Source organism: Chrysemys picta, chromosome 18, assembly GCF_011386835.1.
Source record: "Chrysemys picta bellii isolate R12L10 chromosome 18, ASM1138683v2, whole genome shotgun sequence".
Taxonomy (NCBI): domain Eukaryota; kingdom Metazoa; phylum Chordata; order Testudines; family Emydidae; genus Chrysemys; species Chrysemys picta.
In genome coordinates this window covers 4,731,111-4,754,840 of record NC_088808.1, presented here as the reverse complement: position 1 = coordinate 4,754,840, position 23,730 = coordinate 4,731,111, and the positions used below count along the sequence as shown (strand labels likewise).

General features: G+C 58.0%; 2 protein-coding genes across 2 annotated transcripts in view; one reads left to right on the top strand and one right to left on the bottom strand.

Annotated features, from left to right (window-relative positions):
* Positions 1–944: 944 nt before the first annotated feature.
* On the bottom strand, positions 945–1,701 carry TMEM203 (transmembrane protein 203). The gene has a single exon (XM_065572129.1). The coding sequence runs from the start codon at positions 1,699–1,701 to the stop codon at positions 1,291–1,293; it is 411 nt and encodes a 136-aa protein (XP_065428201.1). The 3' UTR covers positions 945–1,290.
* Positions 1,702–1,710: 9 nt separating this feature from the next.
* NDOR1 (NADPH dependent diflavin oxidoreductase 1) overlaps positions 1,711–23,730 on the top strand; it is a 41,872-nt gene continuing 19,852 nt past the window's right edge. Inside the window, 10 exon segments of the mRNA XM_065572127.1 lie at positions 1,711–1,830; positions 8,418–8,552; positions 9,867–9,944; positions 10,562–10,659; positions 11,785–11,883; positions 13,195–13,296; positions 16,453–16,644; positions 17,501–17,622; positions 22,150–22,295; positions 22,297–22,371. Of these exon segments, the coding sequence (XP_065428199.1) occupies positions 8,418–8,552; positions 9,867–9,944; positions 10,562–10,659; positions 11,785–11,883; positions 13,195–13,296; positions 16,453–16,644; positions 17,501–17,622; positions 22,150–22,295; positions 22,297–22,371 (1,047 nt within the window). The 5' untranslated portion in view covers positions 1,711–1,830.

The window sequence follows — 23,730 nt, the reverse complement described above, 5'->3', positions numbered from 1 at the left end:
ATACAAAGGAAATTAACATAGACCACATTTTAAAATTTTGGGAACATGCAAACAAGGTTTATATTCCCAAATATGAAGAGTGACTACAGTCTCCAAGACACGGCAGTTGCACATAGGAAGAGTTACTAAGCCACAAAGTGCAGTATCAAACATCAGTTGAGAGGCACCATAACAGCTGAGCAGAACATGATCCATCCTCCAAACAGAAATGGAGTACACAAAACGAATGACACTAAAAATAATGGTAAAGGGCTATCTCAAATTCATGGCAAACAGGAAAACAGCCAGTTACTTTATAGCTATGAAAGGGGGGAAATATTCCCATTGGCTGCAATCATGAGACTCTCAAAGCAGAGTAAGGGATGAACCCACACTTCAGAACATCAGGCTATTTGACAATCCAGAGTGTCTTCTGAACTGGGAGTTTCTTGTGGTACCTACATTCAACACACTGATCTACACAGAAAACACCCCTGTCAAACTGCTTCAGTTCTTGTTCTATAAAGACTGTTTTTTAACCCCATCTGTCATGAACCTAGGGTGACCAGATGTCCTGATTTTATAGGGACAGTCCCGATTTTGGGGTCTTTTTCTTATATAGGCTCCTATTACCCCCCACCCCTTGTCCCGATTTTTCACACTTGCTGTCTGGTCACCCTACATGAACCCTGCATACATGTTGGAGCCCAGTTTTTCACAAGCTGATTGTGTGGGATTGGTACACCAACAGCTGCATTTGCTTTTCGGCTGTCAGTTTGACTTTTGCAAAGAAGTCTGTGGCAGACTTAACTAACCCAATGGGAAGGGATAGTCAATTATTTTTTGTCAAGGTCCAAATTTCTTGGTCTAGGCACAGTCAGCCCTAGAGTAACACCCATTCCCAGGCAAAGGTTACGAGTACCGGCTTTCTAAAGAAGAGAGCGTATCAATGAGACTACTAAATATCAGCTGTACATTTTTATTACAAAACAAGTGACATGAGCAGGTTAGGTTTGCCTTTCATGACATTTTGAACATTAACACCAAGGTGTGACATGCACCTTAGATGAAGGACACAACATAAATATCTATTTTGGGAAAACACGGGGCCAATCTTATGTAATAATTTAATCAAGTACAAAAGCTTCTTCTCACACCTCAGACCTATATGGCCAAAGAGAATGACTAGAAAGTTGCCGAAAACTAAGCAGCGAAGCTCGATGAACTCTTCGGTTGGGGGTTAATACTGCGGGGGCGGGGCAGTGCTCCTCTCACTGGGGTACAGGTACAAATCCCCGGTGCCCCGGCTCTTCAGTTCACTCTGCAGGCTCGGATCATGAGGAGCTGGAGCAGGATGAAGATGGGGGACATGATGAGTCCGTACCACAGCTCCCGGGTCTGCTCCACGAGCTTCTGGCACAACAGCATTTCGAAGACGAACTTCAGGCTCAGGAGGGTGAGGATCCAGAAGAGGCGGAGGACGGCCAGGCGCTTCTCCCCGTCCTGGAAGAGCCGCACGGACACGATGGTGGTGAAGTAAGTGCTCAGGCCGTCGGCCGCGAAGAAGGGGATGAAAACTTGCCACCAGGACAGCTCCGCGCCGCCGCTGTCCACCTTCAGCACGAGCAGGACGGAGAAGACCAGCAGCGCCAGGACGTGCAGGAAGATTTCGAAGGTGGCGAAGCCCAGCCACTGGACCAGCTCCCGCAGCGAGAACAGCATCGCGGCCCGCTCCGCGCCGAGCCCGCCCGGCCCAGGGACCGCTCCCGCCCACGGCCCCTGACTTCCGGCCCGGCGGCGCACGCTGATGCCGTCACCGGAAGCGGAAGGGGCGCGCTGCCGGCCGCACAGGTGGGTCCGGCGGAGCCCCGCGGTCTGGCCGCGCGCGGCGGGGGGCTCGGCTCGGCGCGGCCGCTGGGCCGGGGGGCGGCCGGGCTGGTCCTGGCGGCAGCGCTGGGGAGCCCCGACCCGCGCGGCCTCAGGGCGCAGGGGGAAGCAGCGGGTCCGGCGGAGGGGCGGGTCCGGCGGGCGCACGGGGTCTCTGGGTGGGGAGGGGACCAAGGACGCAGCCCTGGGGCCCCCCCGCCGGCTGGTGAGGATCCGCCCCAGGACACATTGAAGGATCGATTAGAGCGGGGGGGGGGGGGCAGCCTGAGGAGCCAAAATTTACCAACGTACAATGTCAAAGAACCTCAGTAATACGTCAGCAGCCCCCCAGCGCCCCCCACCTGCCGGCAGCACCTCCCCCTCTCTCCCGGCACCTCCTGATGGCGGGGGAAGTGGGGGAGAAACGAGGGCACGGCAGGGCCAACCCCGTGGCAGAGCCAAGTAGGGTGACCAGATGTCCCGATTTTATAGGGACAGTCCTGATTTTTGGGTCTTTTTCTTATATAGGCTCCTATTACCCCCCAGCCCTGTCCCGATTTTTCACACTTGCTGTCTGGTCACCCTAGAGCCAAGGGTTGAGCAGTGAGCAACACACACACCCTCCCCCCCCACCCCCCCGCACATTGGAAAGTTGGCGCCTGTAGCTCCAGCCCCGGAGTCGGTGCCTATACAAGGAGCCGCCTATTAACTTCTGAAGAGCCGCATGTGGCTCCAGAGCCACAAGTTGGCCACCCCTGGATTAGAGAGAAGAGCCAGGGAGGACAGTCAAGCCAAGGCAGGACAAGGTTTCAAGAAGAGGAGTAGATAGGCTTTTTTTAGGTCCAAAGTTGATACCCTGTGACATTTTGGGGTTCAACCCAGACCAGTAAGGGGTTGTATCACCCCCTGCTCTGCAACTCTGGGTGTCTTAAATGCTATGCTGCTATGTTTCACCGCCTATACATCACTAGCCAGCAGACAAGCATGCAGGTCATACCCTGGCTTCCACTGCCCAGTTCGTGTTTTTGCAGAATGACCCCCCATACCCCATCTGGTCCAAAATTTCCACAAAACTCTCCCTCTGGAGCCATCTCCTGGAACACAGACATTATTGCAGAGATGAAGGAAGAGGGGGACACGCATCAGGGCCCTAGTTGTGCCCTGGGTGATTACATCTGTGTTGGGTGGTGGGAAGTGGCAATGAGGTTGAGTAGTGCCCGTATAAGAAAATTTAAAACTACTGATTATTCCTCAAAAAAGGTTTTTAATGACTTTCGACTATAAAGGCAACACAGACAAAATAAGAAAAGCAAGAATAAAGGCCAACACTGAATAAGGATTAATATAAATGGCAAGTTATACTGAAGACAAGTACATGTAAAGTTATTATTCATCAGCTATTTACTACTATTCTTAACACTATAGTATCAATACAGACTTGAGATCAATTCAGCTCGAGCAACTAGACTTCTTTACTCCATAAACTTACCCTGCATTCGTCTGAAAATAGTTACCCTTCAGCCGGCCATTTTTCGCACTGGCCAGGTACAGACAGTTGAGAAGTGCACGTCCCTTCGGTTCAGGGGTTGTGGGTCAGGTTTCCCTTATGACCAACACACACACAGTCCTGTGCCTTCGTTTTTTTTATTTTGTCTGTTGGGCCGTGTTTTAAAACAGACTGACCAATCAGAGTAGGCCAAATTCTCAGTGAGGTCTGTGCTGTCTCTTTGCCTGTATAATTTATGCTTACTTATCTCCTTGTGTCGCTTTGACTGTATAATTTATTGTTTTAAATGTGGTTAATGTAACCAGGGGGTACAACTTATCTCACTTTGTGGGAGTCAGCATCTTGTGTTATTTGGTTGCAGCGCGTTTTGACCACAAGTCTGTTTCCTTTGGCAACGCTTGCTTTTTAAAGCTAATTTTACAAGGTTCGCTTTGTGAAACTTGCGGAAGTTTGAGGCCTAAAACATTGACAATACTTTTGTTCAGTTCAAACTTGACATTACAATTGTCCAAATTATTCACAGTTATTAAATGTGCAGCTCCTTTAAAGAGACAGAAACAGCAGCTCATTAATCAACAAACACTCATTTCAATCACAGTACTGAGCTGGTTTAGATTAAAAAAATAAGTTTATTAAACAAAAGGCTTAACTGATACCAGGTATAGGGAATGAAGATAGGGTTACAAACAAACAAAAGTAGAAATACACTTTAAGATTTAATATTAGTCACTAGTGTGTCACAGGCTTTCATAAGAGATTTTATTCAATACACTTGTATAATACAGTCATATTGTATACAATCAGTTGATACATGCTGGTGCCTCTCTTGGTTAGCTTGATGACTTTGTTTATGTAAAAACATTTCCAATATCTCTTGATTTATCTTGGAGATACATTCAAGCTGGCGGAATCACATTCCTTTGTCTAGGTTGGGGTACCCTATGACCTGCCTGCCCGCCATTTTAAGAACATAGTTCCAGCACATTTGTAATTTTGCATGTTACCTGTACATACACGATACACTAATATTAATGATCAGTGACTGTGAGTTTTCCAGTGGTACATTACATTGTATCATTTGGGATATATATCATAGCAACAGTATGTTAGGTGTAGTGTGTATGTCAGGCCTGACAGGTGTTGCTGCCATAGAGCAGTGAACCACCGCTGTGTGTCAGCCCCTCACGGAGAATGTCCTGTCAGTAAATCCCTCTCATTTATATCTAGGAGACTCTAGCTCAAGCCCCTCTGCTGACTGCCCCATGGCGGAATATCTCCAGAGAGAAGACAAGTGTCTCACACAGGCAGATCCCACTGTGAGATACGTCACAAACAGGTGGTCGACTTTTATGTCAGATTCGGTTTCCAGATGGATTTAAAATATAGAGCACACTGCATCATTGTGACAAGGGCATAGATGGCAATTGCAAAATCCTCATCCCAGATGAAGTTGTCAGAATCTCCTGGCTACACATAAGTGGGAGGAGGTGGATGGGAGCCATCCTGGTAACTTGCTACCTGGTCCAACAGCCAGGTTTGGGGGATAGGAGGAATGCGGTGGACATAATTTATGTACATGGACTTCAGCAAGGCTTTTGATACAATCCCACATGACATTCTGCTAGGCAAGCTGGAGAAATGCGGGTTTGGCAGAACTATCATTAAGTGGATACATCATTGGTTAAAGAACCGCAAACAAAGAGTAACTATTAATGGGATGATGTCAGATTGGAGGGAGGTCTCCAGTGGGGTTCCACAGAGATCTGTTCTGGGTCCGGTGTTGTTTAACATCTTTATTAATGACCTGGATGTAGGACTAGAGAGCACACTGATCAGACTTGCAGATGACTCAAAGCTAGGGGGGTTGCCAACACTTTGGAGGATAGAGCTACAATTCAGAGGGATCTTGATAAATTGGAGAACTGGGCTATAGACAACAAAATGAAATTTAACAAAGACAAATGTAAGGTGCTCCACTTGGGGAAGAAAAACCAAATGCACAAATACAGACTGGGGGAGAACTGGCTTGGCAGCAGCACTGCTGAGAAGGATCTGGGAGCTGTGGTGGATCACAACCTCTACATGAGTCAGCAACGCGATGCTATTGCAAAAAAAAGCCAACGTGAGTTTAGGTTGCTTTAACAGAGCAGGTCACAGGAGATGATAGAGTACTACTCAGTACTGGTTGGGTCTCAGCTGGAGGACTGTGTCCAGTTTTGGTCACCAATGGATAGAAAGGATGTAGAGAAACTGGGGAGGCTCCAGAGGTGAGCGACAAAGATGATCAAAGGGATGGAATACCAGGCAGGTGAGCAAAGTTCTGAAGCAACTGGGTATGTTTAGTTTGGAAGAGAGAAGATTAAGAGGGGACATGAGAGCGCTCTTCAAATACTCGAAAGGCTGCCATAAAACAGATGGAGAAAAGTTGTTCTCCCTTGCCACAGAGGGCAGGACAAGAGGCAGTGGGTTCAATCCCCATCGCTGTGGGGAGGAGATTGGGTTCATTGCTTCCCATGAAGCCCCAGGGGCACTCCAAGAATCTGCTGCAACTGCTCGGCAGCACCCCCTGCTGGCTGCGTGCTGCATTGAGGTGGGGACAAGAGAGTAGCTCTGGCTGCTCGGTCAGCTGCTTCCCTGCTGGGAGCCCCAGGGAGAGCAGGGCAGGGCAGGGGCTTGACTGGCTCTGCCTGAGCCTAGAGCAGCCTCTGGCACCGGACGGCTCCCTGCTCCCACACCAGTGCTCCCTCTGATTTTCACCACGCATGTGTGGAATGCATTTTGTTATGGGCACCAATATGGAGGTGATGTGTGACACATCATCTCCATTTTGGTGCCCATAACAAAATTCATGGGGTGGGGGTGGGGCTGAGGGGTTTGGAGTGTGGGTGGGGGCACAGGGCTGGGGTATGGGGGGGAGAGGGCTCCGGCTGGGGTTGCGGACTCTGGGGTGGAGCTGGGATGCAGGAGGGGGCTAAGGGCTGGAGCGGGGGGGGGGGGTGAGGGCTCTGGGTGGGGCCAGGGTTGAGGGGTTTGGGGTGCAGGCCTTCTCCGGGGCTAAGGGGGGGAGAGAGGAGTCCGCCCAGCTCTCTCTCCCCGTGGCAGGGCTGGGGCTGGGGCCATGGAATAGGCGCCCCTCCCCTGGCCACGGCAGGGCCGGGCTGGGTTGGGGCCGGGGAGGGGCGCTTCTCCCCTGGCAGGGCTGGGCTGGGTTGGGGCCGGGGAGGGGCACTTCTCCCCTGGCAGGGCCGAGGCTGGGGAAGAGGAATCTCGCCCTGCTGGACGGCACTTTTTAGGCAGCTGTGCAGCTTAGAGGGGACTGAGCCCCACACAGTTGCTGGGAAAGGTGAGAGCAACCAGCAGTTCCAGTTCCCGATTCTCTGCCCCAGCCCCGGGCAGAGCAGCCTGGGGGTTACCCTAACCCGCACTAGCTGCCATCAGTCCCCTGGGGATCCCACTCCTGCTGGGGGTAGCTGGAGCACAGCCTACAACAGCCGCTGCCCCTTCCATGTCTGATGTGCCCCTCTGCACCCCAACATGCCACCTGCACCCGGGGCTGTGGGAGCGGTGATGTGGGAACATACTGGCTCTGTGCCCACTGGAGACTCCCCTCCCTCAAAGCAGAGGAAATTCCAGCAGGTCTGGCAGGTGTTTCTGCTCTCAGTGCTGGCTGAGTGGTAGGGATCAGAGAATCTGCCCCAAAGGGCTGACTGTGGCCCCCTGACCCTTTTGGAAGCATGTGTCTGGCCCTGGGGCTGTAGGGGGACGACTCTGCTGTTGGCTGATGACCCTGCACCCTGATACTACAGCAATGGGCAGGTACCATAGACAATTTTTAAAAAGCAAATAAGTGCCCGATACTGCCCCCGCTGGAGTTGATGGGAGTTTCACTCTCTCCTTGGTTGGAAGTAAGATACATCCCGTAGTCCAGGGGTTCTCAAACTGGGGGTCGGGACCCCTCAGGGGGTCGCAAGGTTATTACATGGGGAATCGTGAGTTGTCAGCTTCCACCCCAAACCCTGCTTTGCATCCATACATAATGGTGTTAAATATATAAAAAGTGTTCTTAATTTATAAGCAACATGCTTGCTGTTTGAAAGGGGTCACCAGCACAAAAGTTTGAGAACCACTGCCGTAGTCCTTCCAGGGACACCATCAACTTGAACCTCAGGCTTCAGTCTGACCTGGGTCTGTGGTGTGCTACCGACACGAGAGCCATGCACATAGGATCCCTGTCACCGAAAGAGATTAGGGAGGAAAAATCCTCTGGTCAGATCTTTGTACAGTTGGTGGCACTTTGCGTCTAGCTAGTGTTGCTGTTCCGGTTCTAGACAGTGAGTCACTTCTCCTATGTGTGTGGGTCCTTCGCACAGCAACGAGGCGTGCAGGGCCGGCTCTAGGTTTTTTGCCGCCCCAAGCAAAATAAAACCCCTTCCGAGAGCGCAACTGCTGAAGCAAAAAAAAAAAGGTGGCCGGAGTTTGCTGGTGCCTGGAGCCGGTCCTGGAGGGGTGGGAAACATTTGAAAGCTAGGAAAGTGGAATTGCAATTCAACAGCAGTTGGCAGGGGGCTGTAGGGCAAGACCTGGGCCTGACATTACTTTGAAATCATTGTCTACAGTCGGCTCGACTTTGAGTCAACAGCGTCGCTTTATTTGGAGCTGCTGTCAAGTCCCTTTGCCGAGGGAGAGGCTCGGCAGTAGTGATCATGCTACTTTGTCCCCTGCTGGTGTTTCTCTTTGGAGACTCTCAAAGGTTAATTAAGTCTCAGCACCCCTCTTTCAGCCAATGAGGTAGTCATGTATTGTCACATGCATTTTGCAGATGGGAAAACTGCAGCCCAGAGGGCACGCCTGGACCAAGGCTGCCTAGCGGGCCTGGGACTAGAGCCCACAATCTCTGATTGATAGTGCCTTGTTCTAACCCTTAGCCCCTGGTATTTGCTAGGTGCCGAAGCATCGCTCCCTGGTACACCCAGACGGAACCCCGGTGACTCCCCGGCGTGGCTCCCCGCCTGACAGTGCCCCTGAGCTATTCGAGGGCTCTGTTGAGTCGTTTTGTCTCTTTCAGATGGCGGAACGGAAGCTCCTCGTTCTCTTTGGCAGCCAGACTGGGACAGCTCAAGATACAGCCGAGAGAATTGGCAGGGAAGCCAAGCGGCGCCGCTTTCACTGCAGGGTAGAGGCCCTGGACAGTTACCCTGTGGTGAGTATGGGGGTAAAATGAGTGGTGAGGCCGAGAAGAGCCTTCTATATTCATCCCTTGCCACTGAGTTCCTTTCAGGGTGTGCTGGATAGCACCCCGGCCGCACGTCAGCCGCCTGCGCTCTGACAGGGCTTGGCTTGTGCGCTGGCCTCCAAGTCCCCTTGCAAGCGCACAAGCTCTACGCTGCTGCAGAGACTGAGAACTGGGAAGGAGTTAAACAGGCCTTTAGCTGTGTTAGTGCAAATAGTGCCACCCTGGGTTTACTTAGAGCCATTTTCTACGAGACAAAGAGCATGAGCCTGTCCTGCAGAAACTGGGGGTGGCAGGGGCCAGAATAAGATAAAGCAAAGCCACTTGCGAAAACCACAAACGGGTCTTGTTAAAACCTGCTGTTCGTGCGGTGCTGGGTGGGCTGAGAGGCTCGGACAAAGTGCGCCAGGCCCTTCTGAGCACACGGCTGTACTGCGTAAACCTGGGCTTGATTAAAGCTGCTGGATGAGATCCGTGCTGTGCTCACCTGCCTGCCTGTCCCCAGAATGCCCTCCCTGCTGGTTCCTGTGCGGGAGAGCGCTGTGGGGGGCTGGGGCTGTGGGGGAGGACCTTGTGAGGGGCTGGGGATGTGCGGGATTGTGGTTTAAGGGCTGAAGCTGTGCAGGGGGACAGTGTGCAGGGCTGGAGCCGTGTGGGGCTGTGTGGGGGGGGACAGTGTGCAGGGCTGGGGCTGTGCAGGAGGGCGGTGTGGGGGTCTGGCTGTACAGGGGGGCAGTGTGAAGGGCTGAGGCTGTGCTTGGCTGGAGCTGGGGGGGGTTGGTGTGCGGGGCTGGGGGGGGCAGTGTGTGTGTCTGGCCATGCGGAGAGGCAGTGCGTGGCACTGGGGCTGTGCAGGAGGTCTGGTTGTGCAGGGTTGGAGCTGTGTGGGGGGTGGTATGCAGGACTGGGGGGGCAGTATGTGGGTCTGGCTGTGCGGGGGGCAGTGTGCAGGGCTGGGACTGTGCCGGCAGGGCTGGCTGTGCGCGGGGCAGTGTGCGGGGCTGAGGCTGTGCGGGGCTGTGGTTGTGCAGGGGGGCAGTGTATGGGTCTGGCTGTGCGGGGGGGCAGTGTGCAGGACTGGGGCTGTGCGGGGGGGGGTCTGACTATGTGGAGAGGGGGTGCAGTATGCAGGGCTGTGGCTGTGCGGGTGTAGGGGGGTCTGGCTGTGAGGGGGCAGTGTGGGGCTGTGCCGGGGGGCGCTGTGCGCTGTCTTGTGCAGTTTGCCAGTGGATGTTGAAGATTGCTGGCCCTAACCGTGTGTGTCCATGTTTGTTGTGCACGCAGGCGCAGCTGATCCAGGAGCCGCTGGTGGTATTTGTGTGTGCAACCACAGGCCAAGGGGACCCGCCTGACAACATGAAGGTATTGTTTCTACCCCCAGTTTGACGCCTGTGACTGTGTTTCTGCGAGACCGATTGTTTCCTAAACAGGCAGGCAGCAGCAGGTGGCGCCTGCCTGCAGTGATTTGGGGAGGGCGGGTGGGATGTGTAGGGAGTGGTGGAGGGGTTATGGGGACCTGGAGGGGCGCCAGAGATGGGGATCATGGGGCTACATGGGACCCCATGCAACAATAGCCCCGTTGCAGCCTTTCTTTGGGGAGGCTTCGGGGCTGAGAAGCGTCCCCTACTTCTGCTGGGACATAAACGTGGAAGGTGATGCGATCTCAGCAGCTTGCTGAGTGATGATGGCCTCAGTTTGTCCTGCTGTCATGGCAAGGCAGGGGTTGCCTTCTGCTTGCTGAGTGCTCCCTGCCACTGACACCATGGCTTCAGTTTGCTGGATAAACCAGAGAACTCATTGTATTCTGCATCTCCAAGGACTCAGTTGAACCGATCACCCAACTGAGATAGACCCCAGTCGATCACGGCCCCGCCCCAGCAGGATTGGGCCCTCAGGGCAGTGTGGGGCAGGAGGGCAAAGCAGGCTGTGGGATGGGTGCACGCTGGAGCCATGCGATTCTTGACTGTGTTTGCTTGTAGAATTTCTGGAGGTTTATTTTCCGAAAGAACCTGTCCCCTGCCTCCCTTTGCCAGATGGACTATGCCGTGCTGGGCCTCGGAGACTCCTCCTATCCCAAGTGAGTGGCTTGTCCCACAGCCCCTTTGCTGAGTTCCCATCCAGGCCTGCGGGTTGCTGAAACTGTTGATCATTCCCCTCCCAGCACTGAGTGCTTTGGGGTGAGGAGAGCTGTTCTGAGACCCTTTGTGTAAATCGACCCGTGGTGCTTTAAAAATCCTCAAAGTCACTAGAGGGTCTGTTGGGTCTGTAGGCTGAGCAGCACACCCGGGGAGAGGGCAGCCCGTGCTGTGTGTCAGCCGCACAGCACACCCGGGGAGAGGGCAGCCCGTGCTGTGTGTCAGCCGCACAGCACACCCGGGGAGAGGGCAGCCCGTGCTGTGTGTCAGCCGCACAGCACACCCGGGGAGAGGGCAACCCGTGCTGTGTGTCAGCCGCACAGCACACCCGGGGAGAGGGCAGCCCGTGCTGTGTGTCAGCCGCACAGCACACCCGGGGAGAGGGCAGCCCGTGCTGTGTGTCAGCCGCACAGCACACCCGGGGAGAGGGCAGCCCGTGCTGTGTGTCAGCCGCACAGCACACCCGGGGAGAGGGCAGCCCGTGCTGTGTGTCAGCCGCACAGCACACCCGGGGAGAGGGCAGCCCGTGCTGTGTGTCAGCCGCACAGCACACCCGGGGAGAGGGCAGCCCGTGCTGTGTGTCAGCCGCACAGCACACCCGGGGAGAGGGCAGCCCGTGCTGTGCTTCCCTTCTGATTCCCAGCAGCAGAGCTGTGGCTGGAGCCCAGAGGCTCTCGCCTGCATGACCTGTGTGCAGGCAGGATACTGTGGGGAAGAAGCCGTGCCTGGGAGCGAGAGCCTGTTTTTGTGCATTCAAAGGCTGATGGGAGGGTAGGAGATTCTTTTGTATTGACATTAAAAAATCCTTGAAAACCAGCCAGCCCCTCCCTGGGAGCAACTGCACCCCGGTCCATCCCCTCAGCTGGGGGAGCCCAGTCAGTCGTATCGGCTTGGCAACAGGACAGAATGTGCACGTGGGGCAGAGCAAGCAGGTTTGTGGGGGGCTGGGGCAGGGACCAGCCCCACCCTTCGCTGCCCCGGCAGCAGTGGGATTGCGTGCTCCCAAGGGTGAAGTGTCCCCTCCCACCCCCCAACTGTGTCTGTGTCTCTGATTCTTCTTGGCCCAGGTTTAATTTTGTTGCGAAGAAGCTGCACAAGCGGCTGCAGCAGCTCGGGGCCAGCCCCCTCCTGCCAGTAGCCTTGGGAGACGACCAGCACGACTTGGGGTAAGCGCACTGCCTGGGGGAGGGGCTGCTGTCAGCATCCCCCTGTGGCTTCGGTCCTCCAGCTACGGCTAGGGCTGTGAGCGCTGCACCCCCCGCTCGGCCTGTAGGGCAAGGCAGCGGGCTCTGATTTCCCAGGGCGGATCACACCCTTGCAACAGCTCTGCTCCTGCCCCTGAAATCTGACTAGCTGCCCACCCTGCTAGTCCAGGCCTGGCTCCTCCCCACAGCTCTGCTTATTTACCTGTATTCCCCTGCTGTTCATCCCCTCCCCCTCGCCACACACACCTCAGTCCTTTCCTGGCTTTCCAGGCCTGGTCCCCTCAGTCTCTGCTAATGCTCTGCGCACCTGGCCTGCAGCCCACCCCCTCGGTTCTAATCCTGAGTCCCCGCCCCCAACCTCGCACTGCTGATTTTCCCCTTTCCTGACCTGCAGCCCCGCCAACTCGTCCAGTCCTGACGAGCCTGCCCCCTTATCCCCGCCAGCCTTGTGGTTTTGTCACATGTCCAGCAGGGACCGGCAGGCCGAAAGCTGCTACACTGATTTTCACCCATGATCGAAGCCAGTTCACGTCGAAGTCAAATCTCACCCTCATGTTCTAACTGGGTCGGCTGTCCCGTCCAGAGTGCACTGATTACTCAAGTGTGCCCACAGCGCATGGGCAGTTGCCAGGACCTGCTACAGAATGTGCACCTAACCCACCGCAGAGCTATCGCCAGGCTACCCAGAGCTCCTGGCCCCCGGGAAAGAGCCCCTGGGGTTCCCCCCCAGGCTCATTGCTTCAGGGAGCTCATGGGAGGCCACTGCACTTGGGTCTGAAGAGTCTCCTCTCTGAACTCAGGGCCCGGTTTGAGATTCCTCCCTAGAACGCTGTCACTGTTCCAGTTTGCCCGTGTGACCCCTCCACAGGGACCGGCTGGGCAGCACCTACCTGTCAGGCATCTGTATTGTCACCTCTGCCTACTGCTGCTCCTCCAAGTGGGACTACGCAGAGGGCCCAGCCTGGTGACCAGCCCTCCATGCTGGGAGAAGTGGAACGGATGCTCAGCACCGGCGGGGGCGTCGAAGTTACGTAGCTTCATTGCCACGTGCCGTGCCATGGGTAGTCCCCGTTCAGCTGGGCTGCGGGGGCTGGGAGCTGGCGGCTCGCATCCCTCTGGTGCCCCCTCTGGCTGACGGAAGGAACCACGCTTGCCACACTAGGGCAGCGTTGCAGGAAGAAGGTTTCTGAAGTTTGGGGGTCACGGGGACGCAGCAGGGCAGGGTCCCAACAGTCCCCCAGCCCTGCTGCAGTTTGTATTTACCTCCTGCAGGCCGGATGCAGTGGTTGATCCCTGGCTACTGGACTTGTGGGGAAGGATCCTACCCTTGTACCCTCTGCCTCCTGGCCTTGGCATTATCGGCCCAGATGTCCTGTGAGTACCAAGAGTGGGCGCAGACCGTCTACTGCCTTCCAGCCACTGCTGGCTAGGGGAAAGTTGATTGGTTGCACATGCTGCCTTGAAATACTGCTTTCCCAGGCTGGTCCTTGTGGGCACACAACTCTGCCCTGTATGCTGGGTTGGAAGCGTCCTGCCCCGGTTGCCAGAGCCCCGGACACACCCTGGACGGAGGATCCTGGTTCAACCCGTCCGGCACACAGTAGAAAAGGAAGGTGTCAGGCTGTCTGGAGTGGCTCAGGGACATGAGTACCAACCGCAGGGCAGACTGTCAAGGAGCAGGGCACACACCCCAAACTGGTTGTGAGTTCTATACAGAGATTTCACCAACCAAATGTCAAGTGTGAACAGCAGCCTTAACACAACGTCACAGACAGTCCCCTCGGGTACTCCAGTCTGTCTTGCCATCCACACAAGCCTGCCTTTTTGATAAATGGTCCCTTACACCAAAAATCACAATATTCAGGTTACTCCCAGTCCCAAAGGACCAGTCACTTACCCCAGGGCAATTGCACCTTTAGATCCTGCACCAAAGACAGCGCATGTAGCCAGTCTTATAATAAATTACAGTGCAACCCCATTTATCTGATCTCATTGGGACCAGGACCGGATCGGATAATTAAAAATTCAGATAATCAGGAGAATGGGCAGGGCTCGGACTGTCAGCCTTGCCGCCCAGGGCTGACAGCCTAAGCCCCACCGCCTAGTTCGGTTAATATGGAGAGCTGGATAACGGAGGCTCAGATAAGCGAGATTCTACTCTAACTAAAGGCTTATTAACTAAGAAAAAGAAATGAGAGAGTTATTTACAAAGTTAAAGCTGATAAACGTACACACACAAATGAGTTTACACTCTTAGGTTCCAACAGGTAATAGAAGCTGCTGTAATACCCAAACTCTATATGTCCTCTAGGGCTAACCCACGCCAAGCACTGGGGATCCCTTGCTTATGCTTAGAAATCTTGCCTTCTCCAAGTCCAGTAGCATAGAGACCCAGTTTCTTCTTGTCAGGAATTTTTATTCCCTTGCCCCAGAGTTCAGGCTGATGGGATGGGTCCTTGTGCGTGTCTCCTTTTCATGGGTGTGGGGGGGAGAAATCACCAAAGTCTTTGTCCTCTGATGTTTCACGATGGCTCATGTGGGCCATCCTGTGGGCAGGACCTACCACCTTCTGTAGGAAGCCAGCCTTTACATTAACTAACGCTTCTTTCCTGTTTGGTGAGCTACACAGTCACACAGGTTTCCACTGCAAACGCTTAATATAACCTTATACCCTGGGGTACAGGTGTGAAGTGAGCTCAATACATGCAGCATGATACAAGCATTCATAAAGTCTAGACAGAAAACCCGCGGTTATCAATCTAATACCTGTTTTAACAATACTAACACACGGGTGTTTCCAGCCGTGCATTCGTCAGTGGTCAGTTGGGGTCTGGGGACCTTGGCATGAGCTGGCACCTGCTCTGCCAGTGTCACAGAAGGTCTTTCATGGCGAACCATTTAAAGGGACACAGTCCAGGCTGCGACAGCCCTAAATATGGCATTTGCCTTGCCCCCAACCATCAGGCTTATCGTAGCAGAGCTCCCCTATGAGCAGCTGCAGGTTCTGTGGGCCCCATTCCTGCCCTGGGGACCCTCCCACAGGGAAAGGGGGCTCAGCTTGGGAGTCTCCCCTTCTCCGGTACTGCACAGAGGCCTGGCTGGGGATGTGTGTGGGGGAAGGGGGCTCAGGCAGCCTGGGGCTGGTACTGTTCCATGGGACCCTGACCTCTGCCCCAGAAGAGGGGCTATGGGATACTGCGCACTGACCCGCCGGCCAGGCTGCGTTTCTGTCACGGGTCGTGTTCCCAGCCCAGGAGTCTGGCTCTCTGCTGTGGGGACAGTGGGGCACCAGCAGGGGAGTCCCGCTAGCTCCATGGGGTGGGGAGACTCCTCTGGGGCCTTCTGGACGCCCGTCCATTCTCCTTTAGCTGGGGAAGGGAGAGCTCCCTCTGCTGCCCCATGTGGGAAAGGCTCCCTGGATTCCGCACCGTTCTCTGTGTCCCTGGGGTGCAGGGCCGGCTCCAGGCACCAGCCCACCAGGCATGTGCTTGGGGCGGCACCTGGAGGGGGGCGGCGCGGCGGGGTGCTCCGGCCCGACAGCGGGGCCGCGACTGGGCTCACCGCCCTCCCTGCGGCACTCCGGCCGCCGGGGAGAGCGGAGCCGCAGCGGGCTCGCCGCCCTCCCCCCGGCGCTCCGGCCGGTCGGGGAGAGTGGGGCCCCGTCCGGGCTCCCCGCCCTCCCCCCGGCGCTCCGGCCGGGCTCGCCACCCTCTCCCAGCGCTCTGGCCGCCAGGGGCTCTCCGCCCTACCCCTGGCGCTCTGGCCGCCGGGGAGAGCGGAGAGCCCCGGCCGGGTTCTCCGCCCTGCTCCCAGTGCTCTGGCCGCCGGGGACTCTCTGCCCTCCCCCCGGCACTCTGGCCGCCGGGGAGAGCGGAGCCGCGGCGGGCTCGCCGCCCTCCCCCCGGTGCTCCAGCCGGTCGGGGATTGCGGGCCCGCGGTCGGGCTCAGCGCCCTCCCCTGCCGCGCTGGGCCGGGGGAGGGCGGCGGGTGGCTTTTTTGCCTAGGGCGGCAAAAACACCAGAGCCTGCCCTGCTGGGGTGGGCGTTTGCTGCAGGCATTTCCCTGCTGCCCGGTCCCTGTGTCAGCGGCCTGGGGGTTGCTCTCGGCAGTACTGCTCTGCAGGGGTCCTGTGCACCTCGTCTGCACACCTCACGTCCCTGGCGTGCTTGGAAGCCTGGCAGATTTACTGTGTCCTTTCTGGGACGAGCTGATGCTGGAGCCTGGCTCTGGCTGCCCCAGAATGCATCTGGCCTTGGGTTCTTCCTGGGGAGGATCTGGCTGCGGGGCTCTGCTTGGCAGACTGGCTGGGTTGTGCTCTGTTTCTGTGCCCTCAGGCTGTGCTCATACTGCAGAGCTAGCCTGGCTCCTGGCAGCGGTTTGGGGCACATTTGGGTGCCTCTGAGTTTGGGAGTAGCCTGCAGATGGTACCCAGGCAATGCTCCGGGCTTTGGGGGCGACTGGTGCTAACCACCACTGGCCCAGAGAGCCCGTGCAATGGAACTGACTGTGCCACATTGTTCTTCCCTGCAGTTTACCCTCCAAGTTCACTCTGCATTTTCTGGATGAGCGCTCCAGTGGCTGCGACGGGGAGGCAGCCAGGCAGGCCCCCTCAGAGCTGCACCCCTTTGCTGCCCAGGTGGTGTCCAACCTCAGAGTCACGGCGGAATCACACTTTCAGGACGTCCGGCTCATTGAGTTTGATGTCACAGGCTCTGGGATTGAGTGAGTCACCCCTAGACGCACTGGGCTCCTAGCGGACGCGTGGAACGGGAGCTGCCCTGGCCCCTCCTTGTGCTCCCAGTGACCCCGTGACCTCAGCCACTCTCTGTCCCTGCTGGCTCGCTGCCCTGAAGAAGGGGGTTTTCTTTCTCCAGGGGTCTCTTGCTGGCCAGAGCAGAGACTTGTTCAGCAGGTTTATCAATCTGAGCAGGGCCATCAGTGTTTGGCTTTCTGCACCTCTCCTCATTGTCCTGTTGTCAGCTTCTCCACCTGCGCAATGGTGGGCCCCACCACTCTGCTTCACTGCCGCTGGGCAGCCCTTTGAGTGATGCCCCAGGCAGGCGCTGCTCGGGAGGGGAGCTGACCTGATCCCACAGGAAGGGATGAATGTGTTCCCCAGGCCGCCCGGCCTCCATTTCCCCCTCCCCGGCCGCTCCTCTCCGGGTTTCTGCAAGGATGCTGGGCCCCACGGTTTAATGGGCCCCAGTGGTGCCTAGTCTCCAGCCGTTTAGCCCCTCGTGGGCTGGCTCCCTACTCAGCAGAGCTGGAGGAAAACTGGGCTGTATTTTGGCCCTCGCTGGGGATTGGGACGGCACTGCCACCGGTACTGATTGGGATTCGCTTGTTGCTGTTGGAAACCGAGGCGGCAGGGAGCTGGGCAGAGTGATTCCACCCATGGGAGGGGCCTGCATTGAGGAACAGGCTTCCACCTTCCTCCCACTGCTTGGCAATCCCCCTTTCGGACCCCGCCCTCTGCAGGGGCCTGTGAGCTCCCCTCCCTCTGCTGCGGTTGGCTGTGCGGGAGGAGCTGGCAGCGGTGATGCCCGGCGGCTATGCTCAGCTGGCACGTGCCCTGCAGGTACAGTGCGGGAGACGTGGTGATGATCCAGCCCCGGAATGCCCCTGAGGACGTGCAGCAGTTCTGCCAGCTCCTGCGCCTGGATCCAGACAGATGCTTCGTGCTGAAGCCCTCTGAGCCCAGTACGTGCCCCCACCCCCTGCTCCTTCCTCTCCCTGCCAGGATGGGGCTGCCCATTCGGTGGCTCTGTTCCAGCTCCGGTCTCTGCTTTCTTGGGCTTGGAGCCTGGGAGATTGCAGGAGAGCTAGTCAGCCACTGCTGGCTTGGCTGTCCTTCTCTGTCTCGTGACAGCGGGGAGAGGCTCCCGCCCTCGCCTGGGCTTCCGGTCTGGGCGTGTGGTCCCACTCCAGATGTGGGAGATCGGGATTTGACCAGCAGTGTCTAGCCTGCGTCCTCGCCCTCCCCCTGCTGAGGGCATGACGGGCAGAGCGGGCCCCTCAGTTCCCCCTAGCGCCGGGGCCGCGAGACAGAGCTCAGTGGACTCCACCTGCGGCATCCCAGCGCCCTCACCATGAGAGCAGTGACGTTCCGGAACAGCCTGCCAAGGGGAGCAGTGGGGGCAAAAGACATATCTGGCTTCAGAACTAAGCTTGATAAGTTTATGGAGGGGATGGGATGATGGGATAGCCTAATTTTGGCAATTAATTCGTCTTTGACTATTAGTGGTAAATATGCCCAATGGTCTGTGATGGGATGTTAGATGGATGGGATCTGAGTTACTACAGAGAATTCTTTCCTGGGTGTCTGGCTGGTGAGTCTTGCCCACATGCTCAGGGTTTAGCTGATCTTCATATTTGGGGTTGGGAAGGAATTTTTGCCTTCCTCTGCAGTGTGGGACACGGGTCACTTGCTGGAGGATTCTCTGCACCTTGAAGTCTTTAACCACAAGTTGAGGATTTCAGTAGCTCAGACATAGGTCAGGGGGTTGTTACAGGAGTGGGGGGGTGAGATTCTGTGGCCTGCGTTGTGCAGGAGGTCAGACTAGATGATCATAATGGTCCCTTCCGACCTTAAAGTCTAGGAGTCTATGAGCCTCTCTTCAGAGCCGACCTGTCGGGAAGCTCCTGCCCTCCGGTGGCTCCTCGCTTTACTGCCTGGTCAGCTCCAGGGGTTCAGTGTGGGGGCCCAGGATCACCCAGACACGTTCCTCCCAAGGGCCCAGGATTGCCCCAGCGGGCATCACTTGGGGACCAGCCCAGACTACCCCTCTGGTCTAGCACTTTGGCCCCAGGAGGCACCATTGGCTCCTCCAGCGAGACCCCAGGAGCTCGTCTTCCTCCGTTGTCTTTCATAAGCGCCCCAGAAATCAGTACTGGGCCAGCCCCTCTCCTCCCAGAGACCCGCCCCGGCCAGCCCGGCCCATCGCCTCCCGCCCCGGCCAGCCGGCCCATCGCCTCCCGCCCCGGCCAGCCCAGCCCATCACTGCCCGCCCCGAGACCCGCTCCGGCCAGCCTGGCCCATCGCCTCCTGCCCCGGCCAGCCCGGCCCATCGCCGCCCACCCCGAGACCTGCTCCGGAGCCAGCCCGGCCCATCGCCGCCCACCCCGAGACCCGCCCCGGCCAGCCCAGCCCATCACCGCCTGCTCCGAGACCCGCCCTGGGCAGCCCAGCCCATCGCCACCTGCCCTGGGACCCGCCCTGTCAGGAGTCAGAGCCCGCGCAACTGGAGCCCAGCCAGTCTCTCCAGCTTGCCTCAGGAGCGCTCCTGTCCTGGAGTGTGCAGGGCAGCTGCAGAGCGTGGAAGGCCAGCAGGGGTCTCCAGCTCGACTGGTCTGCTCCCTGTGGGTGACAGGCCGGCAGCACGCGCACTCTGCCCCCAGCACCGCGATGAGACGAAAGCGTCACAGCCACAGGCAGAGACCAGGAGGGGCCCAGGTGCACCAGTGTCAAGGAAAGAATGAAACGAGATACACCCAAATACTCCTGGCAGTGACCTGCACACGGGCACTGCAGAGGCAGGTGAGCACCCCCAGATCACTGCCAATCTGAGCTGGGGGAGATTCCTTCCTGAGCCTACACAGGGCAATCAGCTAGCAAGATCCATCCAGCCAAGCACCTGAGAGAGACCACGCTCAGAGCCCTGGCCCTGCATCTCCAGCCCGGGCCAGCCCTGGGGCATCAGAGGAAAGAAACCAAACCTCAGAGAACAGGGTGGGGAGGGGAGCATCCCCCAGCTGAGGACCTGATGCATGAGTTTTAGGTACATGAGACATAGCAGTCAGGACCCTTCTGGGTTGAGCCCTGCCCCCCGCCATCACCAGCAACCCCATCGTACAGTCCACTCAGACACGTATCCACCTTCCGCTTAAAGCGAATCATTCTTTGCCCCCCACAACCCCTGTTGGGAGGCTGTTCCAGAGGGCTAGACTCTACCCAGAACCAGCACAGACTGTGACAATCCATTAGCACCCGGATCCGGGCTCAGGAGAGCAGTTCCGCGGTCCTTGCTCCCGCCTGTTGGTGGGTGGGTGTATCTGGCCCCCGCAAGTGGGGACCCACCCAGACAGAAACTTGGAGACAGATCTGCCAGTAACTGTGCAGCTTTGAGGTGGTTTGGCCGGGTGGCCCCCCAGCCTGCCCTCCGGCCCTGCTCCTTTCATCGTCCATCTCTGCTGGGGTTCTGAACTAGCCAGGGGATCTGAGACAGCCAGGGCTGCTCTGCCCTACAAGCCCCCAGGCGGGCGGGGCACAAGGATTGCAGGTCACAGGCCAACAAACCCTGCTGGTCAAAGATTCGCCTCTCGCATCCCGGAGGTGCCCGCGCATCGGGAGTGAGATCCACAGACACAAGACAGCTAAGAAAATCCATTCCTGTGAGTCAGCACCCACTCTTCTCTGCAGCACCCCCAGCCTCCCCCGTCTCAGGCTATGGGCAGCAAGGGGAGAGGGTAGGGAGCGGTGGCCGCGCGGGGTGGCCAGGGAGAGGGTAGGGAGCGGTGGCCGCGCGGGGTGGCCAGGGAGAGGGTAGGGAGCGGTGGCCGCGCGGGGTGGCCAGGGAGAGGGTAGGGAGCGGTGGCCGCGCGGGGTGGCCAGGGAGGGGGTGGGGAGCGGTGGCCACGCGGGGTGCCCAGGGGGCGGTGGCCGGGCGGGGAGGGGTGACCACACAGGGTGGCCAGGGAAGGGGCGGGGAGGGTTGGCCGCACGGGGTGGCCGGGGAGAGGGTAGGGAGCGGTGGCCACGCGGGGTGCCCAGGGGGCGGTGGCCGGGTGGGGAGCGGTGGCCGCGCGGGGTGGCCAGGGAGAGGGTAGGGAGCGGTGGCCGCGCGGGGTGGCCAGGGAGGGGGTGGGGAGCGGTGGCCACACGGGGTGCCCAGGGGGCGGTGGCCGGGCGGGGAGGGGTGACCACACAGGGTGGCCAGGGAAGGGGCGGGGAGGGTTGGCCGCACGGGGTGGCCGGGGAGAGGGTAGGGAGCGGTGGCCACGCGGGGTGCCCAGGGGGCGGTGGCCGGGTGGGGAGCGGTGGCCGCGCGGGGTGGCCAGGGAGAGGGTAGGGAGCGGTGGCCGCGCGGGGTGGCCAGGGAGAGGATAGGGAGCGGTGGCCGCGCGGGGTGGCTAGGGAGAGGGTAGGGAGCGGTGGCCGCGCGGGGTGGCTAGGGAGAGGGTAGGGAGCGGTGGCCGCGCGGGGTGGCCAGGGAGAGGGTAGGGAGCGGTGGCCGCGCGGGGTGGCTAGGGAGAGGGTAGGGAGCGGTGGCCGCGCGGGGTGGCCAGGGAGAGGGTAGGGAGCTGTGGTCGCGCGGGGTGGCCGGGGAGGGGGTGGGCAGGGTGGCCACGCAGGATGCCCAGGGGGCGGTGGCCTGGCGGGGAGGGGTGGCCACGCGGGGTGGCCAAGGAAGGGGCGGGGAGGGGTGGCCGCAAGGGGTGGCCAGGGAAGGGGCGGGGAGGGTTGGCCGCACGGGGTGGCCGGGGGAGGGGAGCGGAGCGTAGCAGCGAGGGCTTCGCGGGCTGGCAGGGACAATGCTGTGGCCGGTGCCTCAAGCGGTTGCAGATGTGCCTTGCACTCAGGCGTGTCTGCACCTAGGGCATGGAGAGCCGGAGATGGTTTTCCTGCTGCAGTTGTTCTCTGAGCTGTGGATGCAGACGTCTGTTCTGCGACCCACCCTCCAGCCCTCGTCATTGGAGTCCTAGTCTGCCTCTCTCGAGGGAAAGAATTGAGGGGGGCTCGGTTGGTGCCACCCTTATATAGCCTGGGGAGGGGCCACAAGGAGACACCAAGCGCCTGCTGCCCTAGCGGATTCTGCTGTAGGAAAAGTGTCTTCGACTCTTCATGCGCGACGTGCAAACGCACCTGAGTGCAAACACGTCTGCACCCGCAGCTCGAAGCACTAGTTACAGCTCAGGTAAGTCACCTGTCCTGGGGAGCTTCCGTTGGGTTCGACTCGACTGGGCTCCCCCGGGTGCTGGCAAATCCATTCGCTGGGGTGACTCAGTGACTCCCCTAGGAACAACTGGCTGCAGCATCACTCACTCGCTGCACCGTACGTGTCTTCTGCTAGTGCAGAGCCTCTCCGGCTCCGGTCAGGCTCCAAGCTGAGGCAGCCCTAGGTGTGGGGGAGGGAGCTCCTTGGGCAGTTGTGCAGCCAGGCTTCTTGCCCCTTACTTGGGTCAGCGCCAGTCTCAAGAGCTCTCTTGGCCTCATGCCTTCCCTTGCAGGAATCCCCCTTCCTGCCCACTTGCCGCAGCCATGCACCATCCAGCACCTGGTCGCCTGCTACCTGGACATTTCCTGTGTTCCCCGTCGCTCTTTCTTCGAGCTCTTGTCCTGGTTCTCGCCGAACGAACTGGAGCGGGAGAAGCTGCAGGGAATTCAGCTCTGCGCAGGGCCAGGAGGAGCTCTACAGCTACTGCAACCGGCCCCGCAGGACCACCTTGGAGGTAGGGCAGCTGGAGGAACCTGCCGGGGGAGAGTGAGGACTTTCTGTGGGGAGCTGCATTGAGTTCTTGGCTCTGCTTGGCCTTGCTCCTCTCCCTGAAGCTGGACGAAGTCAGGCACAGCGAGGGTCGGCAAGGGCCGTGTGCCTGCTCCACCCTTCCCTGGCTGGGCAGCAGGTCGGCCCTCGTGGAGAAGTGTGCCCCTGACACAGTCCCTGTAACAGCCAAGAGCAGAGTCCCGGGCAGCCCTTGGAGGCCAAGGAGGGTTGCAGAGGGGTGTGTTAGGGTGAGTTGGGCCCTTCCTGGGGGTAAGGGGAGCGGGGGGGAGTTGAGGAAACAAGAGAAAGTGGTGGGGGTCGTCCTAGTGTGTTGGAGGATTAGGCTGTGCCCTCCTTGCATGTGATTACTCCCCCCCACCGCTCCTCTCCTCCCTGACAGCCCCCAGCCCCACTTCCCTACCCTACTGGAGGGCTAAGGGCTCTCTCACGATGAGTCCCATCTCCTTCACCTCCCGCTGTCCTAGCTGGGCACTGAACGAGGCTGCACGTGGTCCTGGGCTGAAAGACCCAGGGTGTAATGCACATGCACAATGGCACCGTGACCTGGACATTCCCTGACTTGGACTTAATTTGCAACTTTGCTGTTCCCTTCACACACATTTTTTTCCTATGGAATTTCCCAGGTTTTTTAATGCAGGGGAGGAATGGCAAGAAAAGAACCTTCTTTATTGGCTTAGACAGTTTGGCCAGGAAGCTCTAGACACCGGCAGCAAGGTTGGGCTTGCATGCCCCACTGCTGAAACTATGTCCTGTACATGTTGCTCTCCACAGTACCAGGTTCCCTTTCCTTGGTGCGGAGCACTCTGTGAAGGAGACAAGGCTGGGAGCCCATGGAGGGCTCTGGTGTGGGGGTGGGCAGAGCACAAGCACATCTGGAGGGCCTACCAGTGCCAAGGAGGTGGCCGCAGGCTGCCCCGCTCACAGGTTGCCTTCCAGGAGAACAGAGTGGTAGCCGTGTGTGTCAAGTCAGAAACACCCAGGCCAGAAAGGACCATTGTGATCATCTCGTCTGACCCTCTGTATCGCACAGGCCAGAGACCTGCCCCACAATCATCCCTAGAGCAGATCTGTTAGACAAACATCCCACCTTGATATACAAATAGCCAGTGATGGGGACTCCACCACCACCATTGGTGAGTTGTTCCAAAGGTTAATTACTCTCACTGATACAAACGTCAGCCTTAGTTCCCGTCCAAATTGTCTAGCTTCAGCTTCCAGCCACTGGGCCGTGTTATGCTTTCTCTGCTAGATCGAAGAGCTCATGATTAAGTATTTGTTCCCCAGTTAGGTTCTTATTGACTAG